The sequence below is a fragment of the Xiphophorus maculatus genome, chromosome 7 (assembly GCF_002775205.1).
Source record: "Xiphophorus maculatus strain JP 163 A chromosome 7, X_maculatus-5.0-male, whole genome shotgun sequence".
Lineage (NCBI taxonomy): Eukaryota > Metazoa > Chordata > Actinopteri > Cyprinodontiformes > Poeciliidae > Xiphophorus > Xiphophorus maculatus.
Window position 1 is genome coordinate 8,027,755 of NC_036449.1, and position 22,501 is coordinate 8,050,255.

General features: G+C 40.6%; 1 protein-coding gene across 2 annotated transcripts; it reads right to left on the reverse strand.

Moving 5' to 3' along the window:
* Nucleotides 1-4,810: 4,810 nt before the first annotated feature.
* On the reverse strand, nt 4,811-22,110 carry LOC102230910 (cytochrome P450 27C1). 2 transcript variants are annotated; one of them, XM_005802993.3, is made up of 9 exons: nt 21,645-22,098; nt 20,084-20,274; nt 14,700-14,899; nt 10,647-10,844; nt 8,365-8,528; nt 7,937-8,103; nt 6,926-7,007; nt 6,499-6,705; nt 4,811-6,391 (listed from the first exon to the last, which is right to left on the reverse strand). In XM_005802993.3, the coding sequence occupies exons 1-9, from the start codon at nt 21,891-21,893 to the stop codon at nt 6,245-6,247; spliced, it is 1,605 nt and encodes a 534-aa protein (XP_005803050.2). In that variant the 5' UTR covers nt 21,894-22,098; the 3' UTR covers nt 4,811-6,244. The 2 variants fall into 2 exon arrangements, with proteins under 2 accessions (XP_005803050.2, XP_023192989.1); XM_023337221.1 differs by lacking the exon at nt 4,811-6,391 and having other exon boundaries at nt 6,571-6,707; nt 6,927-7,007; nt 21,645-22,110.
* Between the last annotated feature and the right edge of the window lie 391 nt (nt 22,111-22,501).

Genomic DNA, 22,501 nt, shown 5'->3' on the forward strand with positions numbered 1-22,501 from the left:
TTGGCGTTTGAAACTCACTTTCTGTGGATCAGGAGGTCCGTTAGTGGAAGTGGAGAGGGAGGTTGGAGGGGGAGGAGAGGGACAGCAGCAGCCGCTCTGGGTGCACAATAGCGCCGTTGTTGCGCTCGGACGCAGACCTGGTCCTGGATCCTGGGTCAAAGTGTTCTGGCAGTGCTGTCCAGGCTCTCCGGCTGGATAATTTAAAGGCATGGTGATTAAAACCACTATGAGCAACACGCACTTAATCTTAGTGAGTGTGTGTGTGTGCGTGTGTGTGCGTGTGCGTGTGTGTGTGTGTGTGTGTGTGTGTGTGTGTGTGTGTGTGTGTGTGTGTGTGTGTGTGTGTGTGTGTGTGCGTGTGTGTGTGTGTGTGTGTGTGTGTTAGTCACAACGCTGCAGCCTCTTCCATGTCTACACTGAAAATGTTCCTAATGTGTCCCACCCTGTCGACCACCGTCCTGTTTCTTTTGGAGTCTTTTTTTAATTTCTTTTTTTGTGCTTCATCTCTCCTGATTTAAATAATAAAAAAATGTCACGTTAAGGACGTCATTTCCATCAGGTGTGATGGAACGATGACGGATGTAAAACACGCAGGATGAGAAGTCGTGGTGTGTGTGTGGGCGTGTGCGTGTGTGTGTGTGTGTGTGTATGTTTTTGGGTGTTTTTTAACTTCCTGTCTTTTGTTGTTCCTTGAAGATAATAGGAACGACACCACTGAGGTCACTGCAGCCTGAAAATCACTGCGGTCATCTTCTCATGGCTGAGCAGGACTACAGAGTTGTGACTAACACGCACACACGCACACTAACTCACTAAGAGGAAGTGCGTGACCAAAAATAAAGTCCTGAGCAAACCTCGCATGTTTGCTAGTTTTCTAATTCTGCTTTTGTGTTCACACTGACGCACTCACACAGGGCCGCAGCCAGAATGATAAGGGCCCCCGGGCTGAGGTCAGTTTTGGTGCCCTACCTGGAAAAAAAGAGAAAAAAGAATCAATTTGATTCAAATGTCATTATACTGATAAACAGGCCTCCACATCAACAGGGTGTTTAAAACCGTCCCATGTGAGAATGTTGGACCTGAACATATGCACTACAACTTCAGAATGTTCAAACATTTGAGCATTGTTTTACATTAATGAAAATGTACCAGCATTTAAACTCCACGCCTTGTGTGCATTTCACATAAGGTTCAGTGGACATTATGCAAAGTGACCCTGAATGTTATCGCAGGCAGCTGTAGTTGCGGTATGAATGGCCAAGCCTCTCCTCTTGCCGCCCTCACCCAGCCAATCAGATTGCAGGAAAGCATGTGAACACTCTTATATGCTCAGCTTCCCACTGATGCGCCCTCGCGTAGTTAACGAGTCGGTCAAGATGCGCAAATGAGTACAATTGTCTGGTGAATGTACGCCTCCACCCCCGGACCCAAATCCCTTTCAGATTTAGCCCTGGGTAACTCCCCATATCACTGACTGCCTGAAACACGGTGGTGGCAGCATCATGCTGTGGAGACGCAGTATTTGTTTTGTTTTTTGTTTTTCAGCAGGAAATCCACTGCACAGTTCTTCACTAAGTATCACACCCAGTATTTGCTGTGTTATAGTGACAACAACCACCGCAATACCTGAGACCTCCTCTCAAAACACTGGCTGCCTATTTTAATGGTTCAAACACCAAATATATCGTAATATTCATTGATATCCAGTGGAAACCGTCTTAGCACTGCAGCAGAAGATGGCGTCAACGGTCTTCCTTACTTCCGTAGCCAATCAAGCACCAAGGAGAGTTGCTGCTAGCTATTCCAGAAATCCAAGCCGCATTTTTACGTTCCACAGATAAACCTCACAGGAGCCCGCTGTACTTTGTAGTGGACGACTACAAACAATCTCAGTTAAATATATGGAGGTTTGTGGCTGGAAAGTGACAACATGTGTAAAAGTTGAAGGTTTATTTAGAGGTTATTTTCAGAGAGTCGTGTTTTTTTTTGGGGTTTTTTAATCACGTGATTCACACAGGAGATGATTTGATGATCTTGGTTTGATTGGTACAAAGTGGGTGTAGATCTAATCAGATAAGACTGCTGAATGATGAAGGAACAACTAGTTCACCATCTGAGTCCTAACAAGTTGAACTTGTTCAGGTCCAAAACAACCTGGCAAGGCAACATGTTTTAGAACAATTATTTCAACCGCTTAATGATAAGCAGTGAAAAATGTGGCGCTTCATGGAAACTTGTATATGAGCTCTGAGATAATTGTCTAGAAAGTGAGTCGTGACGTTAGATACTGTGTTTTGTGTCTTCAAGAGATAAGATAAGAGATAAGATAAGATAAATCTTTATTGTCATTGTCACAAGGACAACGAAATTCAAAGGGTGCCATCAGTCGGTGCACATGTCCAAAAACAAAAAATAAACTGTCTCACAATTTACACACAACGCAAGAATCAACAAACAACTGGCAAAAAAAAGAAAAATAAGAACAGCCACATTCTCACATACATCATTTATGATGATTAACTCCAAACTTCAAACTCCTATTAAAAGGAATTTTGGTGAGAAAATGCAACTCTGATGCACCATTGTAACTTTTTCCCAGTTAAAACTGAATATAAAACATATCTGTCGGAGGAGAATTGTGAAAGAAAAAAACAACCTTGCACTAATCTGGTTTTATAATATTTGGTTTCATGGCAATTTTTACCAAATACTTTACCTTGTGACTTCAGCGTTCACTTGTTGTTTGGCAGGAGTCCCAATCATGCCGAACCTGGTTCAGTTAATACCTCTTACGCAATCTAATTTTTATTTACTTATGGAAAAGCGGTATATTTAAACAAAGTTAACTGTTTTACTCAGTAAACCAGTTATGTGAAAGCTTTTTGTTAAGATAAGGGGAAAAAAATCTTTAATTTCTTAAAAGCAAAGCCACAAAATGTTAAATCAAGATTTTTTTTCTCCCTGCTGAACAATATGTCAACCATGCAATATTTTTTAGTAAATGAATAAAGTAGGAGGTATGTGTAAATCATTTTTGTTACAAAACATTAAAAATTATTTTCCAGGTTGGCCTTAATTCAAAGCACACGTCCTTTTGGACTCAAATGAAAAAAATAGGGGGAAATTTATTATTTCCATCAATAAACAAAGGATTTGGGTCACGTTTCCTGTGAAAACACTTTCTGCATTTAGCCAAGACTGATAAATAAATTAAACGCTGATTTGAAGTCACCAAAATTTGCTTTTGAGTAAAAGTCGCTAGAAAAATGTGATCCTGTTTACTACGAATTTAAAAAGGATGTAACGTCGTTACGATCGGGTCGTTATTGAAAGATGGGCACTTCGTATTGTACCTACCTTTTCACATTGTATAAAGTTTTAATTTGATAATAATTTTATTATCAAATAAAATTTGATAATAATTTTATTATCAAATAATGGAGAATAAAATCTCCATCTGATTCAATCACGTCTGCTGGGGAGACAAATATTTTGCAGCCTTCCACTGACTGGTACTTTTAAACAACAAAGTCCCTTTAATACACTAAAATCTCTGCAGGAAAATGTTCTGCAGAGAGCAGAGTTTAACTGAAGGTTGTTCAGATTCGATCTGACGACACACGAGTTCTCAAGAAGACATTTTGTTCTCTCCCTTGAACAGATTCTCCTGAGATGCAGTGGGTAGACTCGTCAAGAACATTGTTGATTGTTGAACTCGGCTTGTTGTGCCCAACCAAGAGATTTTTTTCCTTTGGTTTCCTCCCGCAGTCCAAAGGTTAATCAGCAATTTAAAGTTGATGTCAGCAGGTAATGTTGCCGGTAATGTCTGTGAGTCCACAGTGTGTCCCTCTTCTACAACGTACAGTGATCTGCAATAGATACTCGAGCTTTCATTTTGCATTTGGTGGCAAATGAAAGAAAAGCTTCATGAACCTGGGGTCAGGGCCCCAGGTTGTCAAGTTATTTTTTACATGAACTAACTGTGAGTAAAAGCCTTTTTCTTCTTTTTTTTTTTTTTGTGGCTATTTTTCACGGAACACCCGGATTACTAAAGTGATAAAACGATGCGGTACCAAGTAGATCCGCAAGAGAGCGCTAGTGGTCAACAAGTAAACTGAACACACACACTAACGCTACAAAATAAAAGAAACCGCTGAATGCTTTTAAGGAGCGAACTTCCCTTGGCATAAAAGATGAAGATAAATCTATACATATGCTGAATATAACACATTTGAAGCAGATATCACCTATAAACAACCATATATTGAACAGTCATATGCAATAAATGATAAAATGCTCATTTGTCAGATTAAAGATACTTTTAGAAAATTGGCAACCATTAATCAAGTATTAAACATACCTTTCTGAAGGCTACATTTCTACTTTTTTCCCATCCGATGTAATATTCTAATTTTAAACGTCATGTGTTTCGATAACCTGCAAGTTGAAAATCATCAAAAACAGAAATAACGGCTTTAAAACATCCATCTGTGTGTAATTCATCTACACAATGTGGTTCACTTAGTAATAAAGTTCCTGACACAACTGGACTTTTCAATAATATTCTAATTTACTAGTCGTGTATTTCTTCATGACTTCTTGTACACATAACAGTGGCAGAAACTCCATTATTGCAATATTTACTACATTTAGTTGTCATCCATTAACTCTTTAGTAAATAAAATGGACAACTTTATGGAATCCTCACCCATTTTCTACTATTTAATTCAAAGTAAGGAGAGAGCAGGAAGTTACCAAAATCTTCTTGTTCAAACCGATCTTAAGCTAAAAAAAAAAAAAAAACAACCGATTGGAAGAAAATATATATATATTTTTAATTTTATGAAGTAAATCTTACAGTCAAAAACATTGCAGATTTGTACTGGTTCACATCTAAAAACAGCTCAAAGAAACGCAACATTTAAAAAAGTGACAATATGTTAGATTAAATGCAACTTGTTTTATATGCATCAAAATTGCCTTTTCGTGAAGATGCAGGGCTGCGATTATCTGATGAAAAGTAAACAGATTAACAAGATGGTGGTTTTAATATTTAAAGAATAACAAATACACAGCTCCAGACCCATTTCTCCGCTTTTTTCTAAATTACTCAGCCCCCCCTTTACTCTGATACCTCCAAATACAATTCAGTGCAACCAAATGTCTTCAGAATTAGTGTCTTGACTGAGGATCTGCAGCAGAACCAAGTGTAATTTAACTGGATGTTTGTTGGAATACATGAGCGAACAGATGGCGTCATGACGACCAAGGAGCACAGCAGACATTGGCAGGGATGAGTTGTGACGAGCTTTGGAAGCAGCGCTAAGCAAAGCATGCCCACACTGAAACAAGGCGGTGGCAGCATCAGACTATGGGGATTCTTTTCATAGATAAGGAAGTAGGAGAGAAGGGTGGAGCGAAATACAGAGCAACTAAAAAACGATCAGAGACTTTGGCACAACTGCAAATGTATCAACACACACCCGGCCTCTTAAACTGACTGTTTCAGCAGGGAGAGCATTAATAACTGAACTTTATGGCTTTCATGCTAAACACTGTCTGCACACGTCACTTTGAGGATGCCGTCTCTTATGGCGGCAGCGGTATTATTCTGCAGGGATGCGTTTCCGCAATGTGTTCCTTACGTTTCACCTCACAATAATGCACTTCTTTTTTGTAGCTGTATCCCATAAAATAAAATAAAAACCTACATTAAGGTCTGTGGTTGTGATGTGAGAAACTCATTGGGTATTGACATTCATGTAAGGCATCGTAAAATAAATGAAGGGAGCAAGTTCAGTACAAGTTCAATGCTTGAATTGAAGAATAAATCATCTGTCCCTGTAAATTGCTGTGAAATGAGGCAGTGAAAACGCGCCTGTTTCTACTACAAACTGCTCCAAATAGAAAAATGGTGAGAACTTTCCTGCTGTTTGAAAACATTTGGACTAGAGTCATAATATAAAATGATGGAAGCCTGTTTAAAGGAGGAACCAGCAACTCGCCACGCTAACAATGTTAGCATCTCCAAAACGGTGGATTGAGACAAAATTCCAGGATAAAGCCATCGTATCTGCACAAAGAGACGGTTTAGCTGCGCTTCCTCTACTCTACAGCCTGTGCTGCATGCCTCAGTGAAGGCTCATTCTGTGAACTCTGCAGAAACAAAAGCTTGGTGACACGATAGGAGCTCGGTTTGAATACCAAACAACTCAGTGAGGGGGAAAAAAACAAGAGAAAACTCTCATGCTGTCGCTCTCTCCTCGGCCCCCGCTGCTCTTCTGTCTAGAAACTGGAGGTTGATTGGTGTCGCCGGGCAGAGCAGAGTTCTGGTGATCGGCTTCACCGTCTTTCCTGCGGGATCGGGCCTGACCTCGTAGTGCTTTATCACCTACGACAAGAAGCAAGTAGAGGATTACGTTCATGAGCAACGCGTTAGCTGCGGGGGCATTTCATTTTAGTGATTGTTGGTTGTCGTTTCCACTCAGAGTCTCTTACCCTGGACAAAAGGAGGTACATCTCGAGCTCGGCCACCCTCCGTCCTAAACAGGCCCGGATCCCGAAGCCGAACGGCACCGACCCGAACGGGTGCTGCTTGATCTTGTCGTCCCCATCTCTGAGCCAACGCTCCGGCTGGAAGGTCTGGGGGTCGGGGAAGACGCTCTCATCGTACGACACGGCGTAGTGGCACAGGTGGAACAGAGTCTGTGAGGGACAGGAGGCAGTTAGTCACAACTAAACTGGTTTCAACTGTATCTTTGATATTAGTTGTTACTTACTTAATGTTATTTGTATTTGCTTCCAGTTTAAGTCACCTCATTTGATATTGAAAGACTGTTAAATATTGTTACCGTTACTACGAAATACCAGAGAACCAAAGGGAAATCTGAAGATGGAGGCTGGGACAGTCCAACGTGAGTCTCACCTTTTTTGGAAAGAGACAATCTCCGACTACGATCTCATTTTCAGCTGTGACACGGGCATTTCCTGGTACCACTGGATACAGCCTGGAGAACAGGGGATGCATCGCGGAGTCAACACAGGCTCAAACAGAATGTTTCCAAAAACAATCTAATCAAATAAAACACACAAAATAATCGGCACATCCAGATGTAAAGTGGCCATTTGGAAAGTGGTTCAGACCATGTGGAGCAGCTAAGTACACTAAAATATAGAGTTGCTATTCGCCTTTTCTTCTGTGAGAATTTCTATCAGTTTATGAGTTAAGTTTTCTTCATGTTGCACTGCTGTACGCGACTCAAAAACAGATATAATTTCCATACAGGTCTTACACTCATGCACATGTACTCACAAATGGCTTCATGCGCCAGATGCCTTGGTGTTTGACATACAACTAAAACCAAATGATTACTTCCACTGCGCAAAAAGACAGTCAACATTTGTTTCGCCCACTTTCTCGCATTAAATGAAGCTAAACTTTTCCTGTTTTACGTCAGTTAACGTCATCAAAAGTGATTTCGATTGGCAACCTGAGAGCGATCGTCCACAGATGTACCTCCACTCAACTCATCTGTTGTGAATGAATGAACCAGTCAGAAATGTTCGAAACTATATGACATAATCATCACGCGGACTTTCGCAGACTTCTTAAAGGCTGTGAAAGTGTTTGTAGACTTCTGTCATTGAAGAAAGTAACATAAAAGACATCTAAACAATTCTATGTCATTATTTAGTTTAGCCTGATTTAATGTCAGTGAGGAGAAAATGTTGTTTTTAACGCTGTGTGTAGAAATATGCTTTTATCCATTCATCCATCTATGCCTACTTAATCATTGCTAACTCCAACGGTCAATGGACGAGATTAAAGAAACACTCTAGACAGGACACTAGTCCATCACCAGACAATACAGATACACACAACCACACATACTAATTAAAATGTAAAAAGTATTTCTTTTAAACAATTCTCTCTAACCGGAGCGTTTCCCTGATGATGGCCTTGAGGAATGGCATCTTGTTGATGTCATCACTGGTCGGCACCTTGTCTCCGGGGCAAACTCTGATCACCTCCTGGTACAACCGATCCTGGATCTCCGGCTCCTTCGCCAGGTGGTACAGTGACCAGGAGATGGTGTTGGACGTCTGCGAGGCAAAACAAAAGTGTGGCGTTTGAGGAACGTCGTCTTAACCTTTCTGTGCGTGATCTCTGCAGCCCAAACGCAACACCAGCACTGATGACAGCGATCGCAGCTGAGAGTTATTGTGTCTTCCCTTTCAACGCTGCGGTAAAAATACAGCTGGGAGAACAGATTCTTTAGTTAAGCTAAACAGATTTGAAATCTTGTTCCCTAAAAGACCAAGCCTCATCGGCGTTACCTCGTGTCGCCTCATCTACACGCTCACCGTGTCTACGCCGGCCAAAAGGAGCTCCGTGATGCTGCCCAGGATCTCCGTGACCGTCATCTGCTCACTGAGCAGCAGGTGCGTGAGGTATGCTCCCTCCATGTTCTTGTCCAGGTCCACGTTCTGCTGGATCTCTTCGATTTTTTTATTCACCAACTTCTCAGCTAGGACACAGTAAAAGCACGCCGTTCATTTCTCCAGGAGACAGATGTGAGATTTTGACCGCTAGATGGCGACCAAGAGACACTGTGGGGATTCTTGAACAGCTGTTATGCTACGCGGAGAAACGCATGCCCTGTTGGGAGCACAAGACCGGCACTCATGATTTCTCAGTTATGGTCAGAGGAGCCTGGATGTTGGACTTTGGCCCTTTAATAGAGTCATAAGAGTGTTTTAGCCTTGAAATGGACTGATAATGAAGCCCGAGAAATGACCTCGGAGTCTGAACTCAACTTGTTTCTTCAAATTGTTCTCTTGCCATTTCTACTGTTTTACTTGTATAGCGTTTTTATTTCATCAACTTTAGAAAGTATGTACACTTTCTAACCACATTTTAGTTTAATTTTCAATTACAACCAGGATTCCTCTTGCAAAACTCCAGATTGTTTCTTTCTTTACACTGAAATGTAAACAGGAAAGTTCACCATGATTTTAAAGAAGATGTTCCTACAGTGGGCGAGCTTTACCTGCCAAAAAGGAGGGAAGGATGGGCAGAGGGATAAATGGGGGAAGTGAAAGACATGAGTGAAGATTGGATGAAGAGCTGCAGAAGAAACACACAAAGTAAAGAAGAAAGGCAGAAAAAGTACAAAGAAAAAGAAGGACGCTAGGACAACGGGATGGTAAATGGAGAATGTATATCCATAGAAAAATATCAATACTCAATTTCATTTTTAAACACCAATCCAAACCTGGTTAGTACTTTTGAATAAATATTTAGTAAGTTATTTTTCAAAATTGCATAGGAACCCTGTACCATCTAGTATCTATACGTGAAAACTCAGAAACTTTGAGGTATTTTATCCCTGCATAGTTTTCATGTTTCCAACACTTTTCAAAGATGTGCTGCTAAGGTTTACATTTGTGTTTGTAGCATTTCAGATAATTAATTTATACTTTATTTATCTACGCAAATCTAACATAAATACCCATGTTTAAATTTTAATGGTGAGACTTTTAACTGCTTCTGTTCACTGTCTCTATGTTTTAGACCAGTGGTCCCCAACTCCCGGGCCGAGGACCGGTACCGGTCCGTGGACCAATTGGTACCGGGCCGCACAAGAAATAATTACATATTTCCGTTTTATGTATTATTTGAGTCTGGAGGATCTTTTATTTTGAAAATCCCTTAACCGGATTCTCTCGGTTCCGTCTTGCGCATCAACATTGAGCCACAAGCAGCAGAATGAGTAAGATCAGATTCTTTGGAAAGTTTCTTTGAGCAGGGGAAAAGGTCCAGAGAAGAGACAGGAGAATGGATTTATCCTGGTAGGTTATTCCCACATTCCAAGCTCTGCATGATATGGTGACCGGATGTTAATGAGACAATAAAGCTTCAAACTGCTTCACCACATAGAGACCAAGCACCCTGTGCATAAGCAGCACTTTGGGTGTCATTGTCTCTCATCACCCCCAGATGAACCGTGTCGTTGCAGAGAAACAAGCTCAGGGCTCCCATTAGTCGTTATTGGGGCCTGCCCATAGCAATGCATAAGGAGAACGGATGCATAAGTCAGTACGGATTCCCCTCCGTTCTTACGTCACCGCGCTTTCTGATTGGCTACCTGTCACATTCAACAGGCTGCGTTCTCGCTCCCAGTCAGGGAAAACCCCACAGGCTGAGATAATCGGGCCAAGACCATGTTGATGAATATATTCTTCATATTCGTGGAAGAGGAAGTGTGTTACTTCCCCTTCCACGTAACACACCACACACTACAGGACGTTGTAAGATTGTCGTAAAGGGAAAATCGGGGCCAAAAAAAAAAAAAACATTTGGGGAAACACCAACATGCAGAAGTATTATCTGACACATCCCCCCCAGGCCGCAACAAAATTGCCAAGTCTTGACCGGTCCGCGGTAATAAAAAGGTTGATCGCTCAGATCGCTGCTTTAGACAATATAAAGTGGGTATTCTGGTGGCACAGTTGCCTCGTTAGGTTTTCAAGCTACTTCTACTTCACATTTTCTTTACTTCGGACGTGTAAATGTATAAGTACCTTAAGCTGCAAACCTTAAAACAATTGAAAAGAAAAGAAAAAAAGTTGTGGATGCTGCTTACCAACTTTAAAAAGATGATCCCAGGTGGCGATGAACTGTTTCCACGAAGGTAAGTAGGGCCAGAGGAACTTGGGGAAAAGGACAATGATAGGGGAGAGCCGAAACATTTCCCCGACTGAGAAGATGAACTTCTGGGTTTCCTCGGGTATAACCTCGTTCATGCAGCCCATGCGGGTCTCAAACAAAACTGAGCAGATACCTGAGGATGAAATATGACAATTAGCCCAAAATCTAACATATTTTAAAAGCATTAAACAACAACAACAACAAAAAAAAAACAACTACTAAACAAAATTTGGAAATATGGTCCAGAGTTGTTGGAAACTAAAAGAATGGCAGCAGATTTCAAGCTGTTTCCAAACCAGTAAGCCTCAAACACGTTTCTGGGAAAAGTAAAAGAACAGGGTTTTTTTTTAATTTGGTGAAATCTGCTAGTGACTTTCTAGGTGCAGCCAAGTAAAAATCAATAAGTAAAAAAAGAAATGTGTAAGCAATGACGGTCCTGAAAGTGAACAAAAAAGAAATGCACATGCCAAAGTTTGTTCAGCTGGGGTTAACATGGAAGCAGGAAAGCAACATTTCTGCTTCCACAATCTTCAACATTCCTGAAGATTTTAAGCAAACCAAAGCAAACCATGCATGCATAAAAAAGAAAAAAGGAAAAAAAGCTCGACACTTTGCGAAGGTTTGGAAGGTGGATCCAAATTTCAGCTGTCACGTCGACAGTCTGCAGTTGTTTCGGAAAATACTTGCAACAGATAACCTGTGTCTGTTTTGGCATACAAGCTTCTTTTGAACGGTCGGTTTCAACTCAGTTGGGAAACTGATTAGGCAAACAAGATAACGTGTCTGGATCTAAACGGTGCTGTCAGGGAGGCTCTGTTTTCTTTGGACAGAGCTGGTTGGTACGGTTTGTTGAGATCTACTATGCCACAGTGTGAACATGCTGTTATAGCTTCAGAAAAATAATAATAATAATTAGGAAAAAACATTAATCAGAACTTAACTAGTAGAATGATGGTGCAATTTGTTTTTGTCTTCATCTTTTTTCTTAAATATTTACAAGTTCTGAGGATTGAGAAGAGAAATAATCTGAAAATCCAGATTTCAAGTTAAGAGGGAGGAAAGAAGGTTCTGAACACATCAACATATTTCTAAGCACATGAATTCCTAATGGAGAGATTGACATAAAATCCAAACTCAATGTCTACATTTACTGATTATGAAAACTTCAAGGTGGGAAACTGGTCACATGGATCCTGAAGAACCTCCAAGGTCTCTTGTTTGCCTCGCTGGTTTTCAGTTCTTTGAGCAGATTCGGAGTTCAGTTCAAGTCAGGTGACTGAACGGGTCGTTCTAGAAGCAATTCACTAGAGTGCTGTTTATCATCCAAACACTGGTGGGCAATGGGATCCAAAGAGGATTGTGTGAGGTTTCTAGTCAGGCAATACCGCCTCTGTATTTCATTCGCTTGTTGGAATGTTCAGCGCCAGCTTTCACCAAGCGTCTTCTTCAGCTGTGGAGTCTTGTGCACTGAGTGTGAACAGAGGCAACTGGAAGTGAGTGCATCAGTTATTGTTTTTATGGGAAAAAGAAAACATTTTTTTTAGTTAACTCCAATTTTTTTGTTTTTCTAAAGCTCTCAGAATAAAATTGTCATCGTCTCTTAACTTCTCTCACGTCTCGTCTGACACCACTGTGAAAAAGTCTTGTGAGGAGTAGCTGGTCGTTGTTGGCTTTGGGTGAATTTACTGTTCATGAAAGCTGAGTCCAACAACAAAATCCGACTATTATAATCATTTTTAATTCTGGAACGTTAAAAGCTTTGGAGGTATATAACTTGTCATCGTGCACTCTGTGAACTGCAACATCCAGACCGAGCATTCGCTTCAAAATATCCCAGACTCTGAAGGGCTGGCCTACCTTGATTACACAAAGTAAACAATGAAAGTTCAGGGCACAGTGATAATCCTTTGTAGGCCTCAAAAATATGACTAAGAATTAAAAAAAAATCTAAAATAAAGTATGATAAAAGTGTAATTGAGTTGAATCTCACAAAGAAAAATTGAAAGGCAAAGAAACTGTCAAGGAAAATGCGGTAGTGGCTTAACCAACATCACAAAGGAAGAAACATAATCTTTTCTGTTGGACCAATCAAGTAAGACAACTGAAAATGGGAGCTACACTTGTTAAAAATATACTTTAATCCATGTATAATCCTCCTCCCAACCTGAAGAAAACTGTAGTCTGTAACAATGATGTAAAAAATAAACCCAACTGTGTCAGTTTTCGAATGTTTTTGGAATCCACATTATGGATTAGGGAGATTATGTTGAAATGCTGAGCAAATCTCAATCTGAACTACTCTGAAATATTAGTCTAGTGCGACTTAACGCACTACAACAATCCAACACACAAGGTTATTCTCGGTATCTAATCAGTACTGAAGGCCAGAGGGTCAGAAACTGGGTCAAAGATAAAACGCTGTGAATGACGAGCACTCGCTCATCAGCAAACTGTTGCTACACAAGTGATGGTCGGCTCCACACCTGAGTAGAGCTGTGCAGTAAAATGGACAAGTAAAGCCAGTCTGACAGGATCCTACCATTACTCTTCCGGCAATTTACATGAAATATGTTAAGAAGCTGAGGACGGTTCTAGCATGTGTTTTGTTCATTTCATAAATTCTGTAACGGATTTCAACTTAGATAGAAGGATAAATAAGTATTTTGGGGGGGGGGGAGATTTTAAGCAGGGAAACACACAATGGGATATTTTCTGTATTTCACCGTTTTTTCATTTTTAAACGACGGGAAAATCTGAAGCCTGTCCGTCATTCTCAACTTCGCCCACATCGCGGAGGTGACTAAATCAAAAAGAAAATTCCCATCTGAGTATCACCTCCGACATGGACACTGAACTAAATGCATCTCGCTGACCGGAAGCTGACAACACGTGCAGGAGTCATGGTCAGGATCCTCCGGTCCCAAAACACATTCAAAACTTTGGCTGAATGGATGCATTTGTAAGCCGACAGCACAAACAGAACAGAAAACTAAAGAGAACGTTAGGTGGTGTTCGTCTATTCAGACTCTGAAATGATGAGTAAGCAGTTTACCTTGTGGAGGAGAGAAAGAAAGAGGTAGAAGTTAATCAGACGGTAACAAGCGCAGTGCTGCTCTGATCACACATCCCAGGCGATTTGCACCTGACTCACCCTGCCGTTACAACAAGCAAAACAAAACGGAGCTGGAAGATGTTAAGTCAAAGCTAAAAACAGGAAAAGTTACACCGATTACTCAAAATATGAAAGCAGTAAAATCTTAATTCAAATAATATGTTAAGTGGTGTTGTTTGATTTAATTGTTTATATGTAGGTATGCGGGCCACAGTCAGTGGTTTTTGTCATTTTGGAGGAAAGGCCAGATGTGTTCATCTGCTTGATGTGTGATGGGTTCTGGATTCTTTGTTCAACTTGTTGAATATTAATTAAACGGCATAAAAATAGCTACATCTAATATCATTTAAAAATTGAGGGGTAATAATAGAATATGACAGAATCTTTCTTACATCATCAGTGACAATGAGGACAACAAAAAAGCCTGGAGTGACCTCTGGATGCAGGATATGTCGGTATTAGTCATATTTTTTTTAAAAATCGGTATCGGTGTGATAAATAAAAGTGGAGCGATATTAACAACTGATGTTTATTTCCATCTCGTTTCTTCAGGGGGGAGTGGAGGAGGTTGGTCATGTGGTGTTTGTTTGGTCTTAGTGATGCAGCACAGGATTGTGGGAAGTTTCACTGAAGCAGTGGTGAAGTCAGTATTTTTTTCAAGGTGTCGAAAGGGATGTGGAATACATACAGTGTCAGTAAATATCGGTTATCGGCCATAACACCAATATTGATATCAGCCAGAATTTTTATATCAGTGCATCCCTAATTTTAAGAAAGAGTGCAACAGGAAGTAGCAAAAAAATCGACACTAGTAGAATCTGAAGAGATGTTTCCAACACTATGTAAACGAAGTCAGTTTGTTCCCTCTCAGTTCACCTTCAAATGCAAATTTGTACAGTTCTTCGGTCAGGTCGTTAACCATGACGCCCTGTCCTTTGGTTTCCCTCAGCCAGGCCACTCGACTGATGAAGTCGGTCACCACTTCGTTGATGGTGTTGGAGTACGACGACACGTGCTTCGGCTTCAGCATCCGCGGGTTCAGGATGCTGCGGATTCGCTGCCACTTGGCTCCCATCCTGCAAACCGGGATTAGCAAAAATCAAAGCTCGCCTTCCAGAGAGCTAAATAAAACCCTAAAAGACTGGAATATGACTTATGACAACATGTTGGGGTTTTTGTTAGATTCCAGGTTTGCACCTTACGCTCAAAAGTTCCTGTCTTGGGCTTCACGTTATCTAAGCAATAGTCCGTAATGCAATATCTTTACGGAAGATGCAATGAATTTTAAACACTAGTTGTTTCACACAATGACAGTCATTTTGACAGTATATTATGAAATTAGGAAGTAATTTCTCATTGTGAAAAAGAAGTGTTGCAGGTACAGAACATGAAAAACAGTCATAAAATGATGTTTCCTTTGTTGGCACTTAGACAGAAAAGCACCTCGGGTATCTGATTTCTTAATAGTATTCTGAGACAGAAAGCTGGCTTAACTCCCTCTGTGGAATCTGTTGCTTGAAGGATACGAGACTCAGCAGAGCCGTCACACCAGGTTTATGAGAAACAGCAAACTGAAAATGGTACACTTGCCAAATTTAAGAAGAAAAAAAATGGAGTTGCCTATATGAGTCTCCAGGATAAGAATGAGCTGCATGCCCAGACTCAATCCTGGAAACAGGAACTAAATATGGGAATTGGCCGTGCTGCACATCAAAGAAACCGGAAAACGTAATCGACCAGGAAAAGGCTGATCCCTTCAATCGGAGATCTCAAACCCTGTCGTAAAGATTTTACAAATCACAAAATGCGCTTAAAAGAAATCCGTCATTAGAGTAGAACAGCTATGAGAACAGTTCACTTCTGGAGCAAAGACACTTTGTTGTAAGACTGAGTTATGAAAGCGGCTCGTTATTTCCCAAAAGCGCTCTCGTATGTGTGCAGCAAAAGCAACTCCTTAGGGTTTTCAGGGCTAGGAGGATGCAAAACAGGAAGGAGGACACTAGATTGGAAAAAGAAATGTAGAGGACACATGGAAGGACAGAGGAAATAAGGGAAAGGAAGCACCTTTTAGGCAATGGGAGAGAGAATATTTTACCATATTTGTGTTTGGTTTTTCATGCTTTCTGCTAACATTGAAAGTAGGTAAACCAAATTCTGTACTTTCTCAGACTCTTAAAAATGGGATGTTTTGTTTGTTTACTTCCTGAAAAGTGATGGTTTTGGAGACATAACAGCAATGTTATGTTTGAAACATTGACAGCAGTTTGTACGTCACTCGTCATCAGTTATCAGTTATATAACACATACTATGTACCGTATTTGGTTCAGGTGTTTTTTATTCAAATCTTGAAAAAACACAATTTATTACATTTTATGAGGATAATAATTTTGAGTTATATTTATGGTAATGTTTATTGCTGATAAAACAAATGAATTTGATGCAGTTCTTGGTGAATCGTGACATACACTTTTGCTCGGACAGAAGCAAACCAACACTATTTCTCTAGGGGGGACATGAATTAGCCAGGATCAGGATTTTATAAATTAAATAATTTTAAGCAAACTATTAAGGTACTGGCAGGAATTATCCTGTCGGTGATTTTTATATTTGCCATTAACGGACACATGCTAGCAAATAAAAGAAAAGTAAAAACAGAGTAAATAAAGCAAGACTATGAGTTTTATTATGGCCATTGGGTTGACACTATAACTATAAAACGTAGAATCCAAATGCATACACGTGTAACTCCTAAGATATTTGTATTATTGCACTCTTTCCAAACTCTTGCTATTCTTTAAAAAGGAGGGATGACAGGATTTCTTGCTCCTTGAAGACATGTTTTCTCTCCTTCGAAAGCCTTCTTCAGTACTTATGCCTTCAGAGTTGATGGCCTACAAGATGTCATTAGAAATGTTGCTAACAAGTCAGTGTCCCGTTCCTCCATCGTGAGCCTAGCGTGTTGTCACTTTGTGGATCGCTTCCTAACAAGTCCAACATGTGAGATGTGTTGCTTATCTAGGAGAGATAAGAGTGTCTAGAAAAGCATGCTGGGAGTTGTGCTTTGACTTTGCTAGAGCACTGGTGACTATGTCCATTGAGCACATTTTCCTATGGTTTATTAATTTACTCCAGTATTGTCAAATGTGTTCTTTATTTTCTTTTTTTGTTTTGCCATTGGATGTCAACAATGTCACATTTTTCCTGAGCCTCCTTTTTGTCCTCTAAACACCCAATTGGTGGATAAATATTGTTTCTGGGTTTATTTTGCCTGCTCATGCCGCTCTTTTCATGGTTATTTGTTGCCCCGATTGCAGTTGTCTTTTTCGAGGTTCTCACCTTTGATGTGTGAACAGAAACTAAAAGTTTCTCAGCAACAACTCAGCCACTGCAGTGGGCTGGCAGATTTGAAGTCTGCTATCAGAAAGCTGCTCATTGTGGAGCAACATAGTCATGAGTTTTATCTTTCCCAGCATCTACATATTTGTATGCATAGCAAACTAATCAGCTGACCTGAATTGTTTTCATTATGTTTGGGCCAGCAATGAATTTCCATAAGACAAAGATTTAAGACAAATATTTGGGTTTATTCAAGTCCATTAAAAGCACAAACTTGAGGTTCTCCATTGCTAAATGTTGCTGCATTGGAGCAACAACCAAAACTCCTGCATGCTCACAGGCTGCCCACGTTCCTGCCCAATGTTCACGCCCTACAATAGTAAGGAACAGACGCCAATGGACACACATGACTTGGGTAGGACTGAACCAGACATTAAAGGGTTAGAGTGAGGTTTGACAGTGGAGAAGGAGCTTATGTGAGCCGTGGCAGACATCAAGATCCTATTCATACCTGTAAGGGTCTGTCCAGGCTGTTCACTGTTCACCTCTGAGGAAAAACTACTCTGTGAAAAGCCAAAACTCAACCTGACAAGAGAGACCCCTCTAAAAGCAAACTCTACGCCCTCTACAGCTTTTTCTCATCTTTTAAAACCCAATCCCCAATTTGAGTTGACTGAGGTAAATTCCTAGGCTAACAAGGAGCCACTCAGCATTCTCCCAACACATTTAACAAGGCCAGAGCGTAAAGAGAGGGGGATTTCTTTGCACAACCTCTCTAGACCAGGGATAATCAACTAAAATCCCAACAGGTCCAGTTACTGAGATTTCTTTCACAATAAGGTCCAAATCGCATGTCTACTTCATCCCGTGGATTATATTTCAGACACTTTAAGTCACTAAATATGGCTAACAGTGTGAACTTCAGGCCTTCGTTACTGATAATACAAATATTCTTCAAACGTATGCATATTATCAACATCTTCTGATGTTGATAATATCAACATCTTACTAAAGATGTTGATATTATCAACATCATTAATACTACAGTGTGGAAACCAAAGTTTTGATTTTCCTGATGCAGTTAACAGACGAGGAATTTGAGACAAACTTTTCAAGAAATGGACGACTCATTTCTGTTTTTATCGCCTCGATAGCCTGACAAATGTCCTCACCGTTTGATAATATTGCTCATATTGATCATATTGATTTTCTGATTGCATTCGTAGCTGGGATAGAGGTTTGTTGGATTTTGTCACACGGTTTGTCCTTTTGTTTCCCTTCAAGCACCAAGCAGTCGGCACGTCACTGAATGTTTTTTTTTTATGCTGTCCTAGAATCCATGCAACCTGCAGAGAAAACTGGCATGAGCGCTACTGTGCGGTGAAAGAGTGAGTTGTGAGTTGGGGTGGATTTGTGGCACTGGGCTCCTGCCTCATTCCTTTTTAAGTTTATTCAAAGAACTTGCGTTTGGTTTCATATAATATTCCTCAGTTTTATCAACACAACGTTTTCGCAGCGTTCGAGGCGTAACGTTTTCACGCTGCCAGTTGGAAAACCTTTTTTAAAAATGTCTGTTTCCTGAATGAATTTTTCTTTTCACCTTGGAGCGCGCCATGTCTGCTCCTCTGTACGTTGGGTGCAATAAGGTACACATTTAATTGGCTTTTTTTTCTTTCTTTAAGTACGTCGTAAAAGGTAGGTGGTTACCGAAATGACTGGCTCACCACAACTTTCCATTGTACTAATAAAACACGGCTCTGGGTTTATGCATTTTGGGGATTTTCTTTTTTTTTCTGGCACTGATTATTACCCAGTCCAGACAGAACCAGCACGTGTCACCCGGTCCACCTCCTCTGTGGCTGAACCTGCAGGTTTTCTGTAGGACAAAAGTCTGGGCCACTGAGAATGTCGATTTCTAAATGTGATTTCCAAACATATTTTGGATCAAAACAATCCTCCCGTGGCTTTCGGAGGAGAATCAGTCCCTCAGCGTCACATATCCTCCTATGTTTGTCAAAAAGCTCAAGTTTGGTCTCATCTCAGTTTCATTCCCAGACTTTTTTTTTTTTTTTTTTTTGCAAAAGCAAGCATGTCTGCTTGCCATGTAAAGCAGATGAGGCTTAATAGATGGATAATTGGTGAGAACATGATGCACAGCTCTGCATCATGTCCTCAGTAAGCTTTGGGGAATAATTACCTCCCTCCTCCTTTACTATCCTGCTCTCTGTGCACAGCGGCTGCATAGACTCGGCTTCCTGCCCACTTTTGTCTGATACAGTCATCGTCTGTTTTAAGCTTTTTAATTACTCCCTTAAAGAGGAGAAGCCGCAGGAATGTAGTTGTGTACTTGTTGAAGATCGTCACATGTGGCGTCCTGGATCGGAACGCTCTCTCGTTTTTGTCTTTGTTCGTATTTTTGAATAGAATCAATTTTCGGTACGAGATTCTTGCAAAGTTGGACATAATCTTGCTATTTTAGAAGACAAAATGTGTGGACTCCTAATGTGATTAATATGGTTTAGTACGTATTAAATCTTGTTTTGGCTTGTCTGCTTTGTTGCTTACAAAAAAAAAAGAAATATTTTGATTTGTTTTATAGAAAAGTGATTTTATGCACCTGTTGCTGCCATCAAGCTAATTGTACAGCACCTTTAAAACGTTTCCCCGTTCTTGAATGTTTCACTCTTTCATTGTAATCTTGATCAACAAAACTACGGATTTTACTAAAAAAAAACAAAAAAAAACTCTTTCAAAGTCAAAGTGAAAACGGATTTCTTCCATGAAAACGTATTTACTTGTGATTGATTTGTAAAAGAAATAAAACAGGGAATACTTTAAATACGTTTTACAGGCACCGCATTTCTTTGTGGAGGCGTTGAAGAGTTTGGCTGTTGGGCTGAGGGTTGGGGGATGTTGGACTCACTCTGTTAGGGGTCCGTGGGCCTTGTTCCTGAGCTCCCTGTAGCCCCTCCAGTGGGGCATGTCGGTCCGGATGGGGTGTCTGCCCTCCTGCCTCAGAACCTGCTCTATGAGGTCAGCACTGGCCACGTTCACCACAATCAGAGGGCCGTATTTAGACTTCCATAATCTCCCGTAGATCCTCTTGTGCTCGATCTGGGGAGCAAATGAAAGGAGTTAAAAGGTTATTCATTAGGGTTATGAATGTTGAGCAGGTGTTTGAAAAAGTGGAAGGATTCTGGAAAATGGAAAATGTTAGCGCGGGCAAACCAACTCGGGATAAAAGAACAAGTCTTATTTCTGTCAAGACCCTCCTTGTTTCTTAAATTAGTATTCATAGGAAATGGGCTGCAGACGTTGGCAGAGAGGGTGAGTCAGAAACTCATTTTATATTCAGAAGGTTCTCACTGCTCGCGTAGCAGAAAACCACCGATTCCTATCTGTTCCTTTTTTCAGCATTCTTCTTGTTTCTGCACCGTGTTACCACATGTGACTCTCTTTTCTCAAAAGGGAAATATTATTATATTATAAGGAAGTAAAATCTGCTAGCCATATAAAGACATGAAGAGCAAGCAGTGATGCCATCCGCTGTAAAGGTGTTTTTAGCTGGCCTGCCTTGAGAGCCTGACTGTAAAGCTCCACAGAGGAGGTCAACAGTTCAGATGAAATACAAAGGAGCCTTCAGTTTCCCAGAAACACCGAAGTCAGTGTCCGATTCGACATTTAACTAATGAGTTCTTTGTCTATCATTAAATGAATCTGTTCAAACTTGAGCCAGGTTCAAATGTGATTTAAGGCTTTATTTTAAAAAAAAAAAACAACAACCAAACAAGCAAAAAAAACATCCTCACCTTCTAGTTTTAATGCAATTGAAGTTTCGTGAAAGACTCTGAAACTTCATGTTGCATCTGTCTGTTGCAGTTGAACAGATAGACCCCATTTATGACGATGAAGAAGCAAAAAAAAAAGTCTTTAAGTTAGGACAGCACCAGTCAGTCTTCTGCTGATCCGATCAGTTGATCAAATACAATAAAAAAAACTTTTTTCCTTGTGTATAATTCAGCAGAACTACAACTATTTTTGCTTCTAACACTTAAAAAAATGTTTTTAATAAGTTTCAGATCACTGCTTTGAAGTGCATCTATACATCCTACGATGTATTTGTATTTGTCCTTAGGGGACTAATATCGGAATCGGCAGGGATGATGACTTCAGAAATGCCGGTAATGTGCATTGTCCAGGAAAAGCCTGAGTTTTCAGGGTTTCTCTAATCACTAATTGTCTTATTCTCATTAGAATAAACCGGTTTGTCGTTGGCATATCAAACTTCATCAGAAGCACAAAAAAAGTCCTAAAAATATACTATATTTTGATTTATTTATTTTTTTTCAGGTAGAATATAAGCCATAAAGGTTTCAAATGTCCTCTAGATTTTGTTTTAGTAGCCTAGAAGTCCGGACGTATTTAGCGCACTTTAGTCAAGTGTCGAATCAGAAGCCAACTTCAGCGTCGCGTTTCCAACTCGCCTGCATTTGCTGCGTTGTCTGAAAATATCCCTTAATAAAAAGCCAGTACAGCGTAGTGGCGAAGCTCGGTCCGCCTAAGTCGTCCATGGTTTTCAGCTTGCTGACGCCCATCGCGGTGTCGCTGCTGGCGGTGGATGTTTGTCGGCGGTGGACGTCCGGACTCGGCCCCGCCGCACTTCTGCACGTCCCGTCATGTCGGTGGCGGCGGCTCAGCTGCAGGCAGATGTTCACCAGAGGTTTCCTCAACATTTTTCAGCGCCAGGTAGCAAGGAGCAAACCTCCGGCTCCAGTGTTTCAGTCCGGCGCCTGTGTGTGTGTGTGTGTGTGTGTGTGGGGGGGTGTGTGGGGGTGTGTGTGACGAGAGGCGGCTGTATATAATGGCTCCTTGTTTGTGCACCCCCTGGTAAACACTGTGGACTTTGGTTTTGTCTCTGCTAGTTTACCCACCACAGCAGAGAGGTAGGCTATTTGTAACATCGCAGCCTTAAACACGGAAGTAGGCACCTGACACCGCAAATGATCTGATTCATAGTAGAGATGCAACAGGTTCACAAAAAATAGTTTTTTTGTTTGTTTGTTTTGGTTCTCTTCCAGCTGTTGAATCCTATATATTCTCTCGGTGCAAATTATTAGGCACTTTGGTCTGGAGAAATACGTCAAAAAGATGGTTTTCTACGAAGATCGCTCACTGCAAATACAACATGATAAAATTGGTTGTAACATGCATGCAACATTCTGATCAAATTTCAAACCCAACATTTTTTTTACTCATGTTTTTGCTTTGTTAAAGTCATACTATATTGACGAACTATGAACGTAATTATTTGTTAAGTTATCATTGTAACTTTTTGCCACGA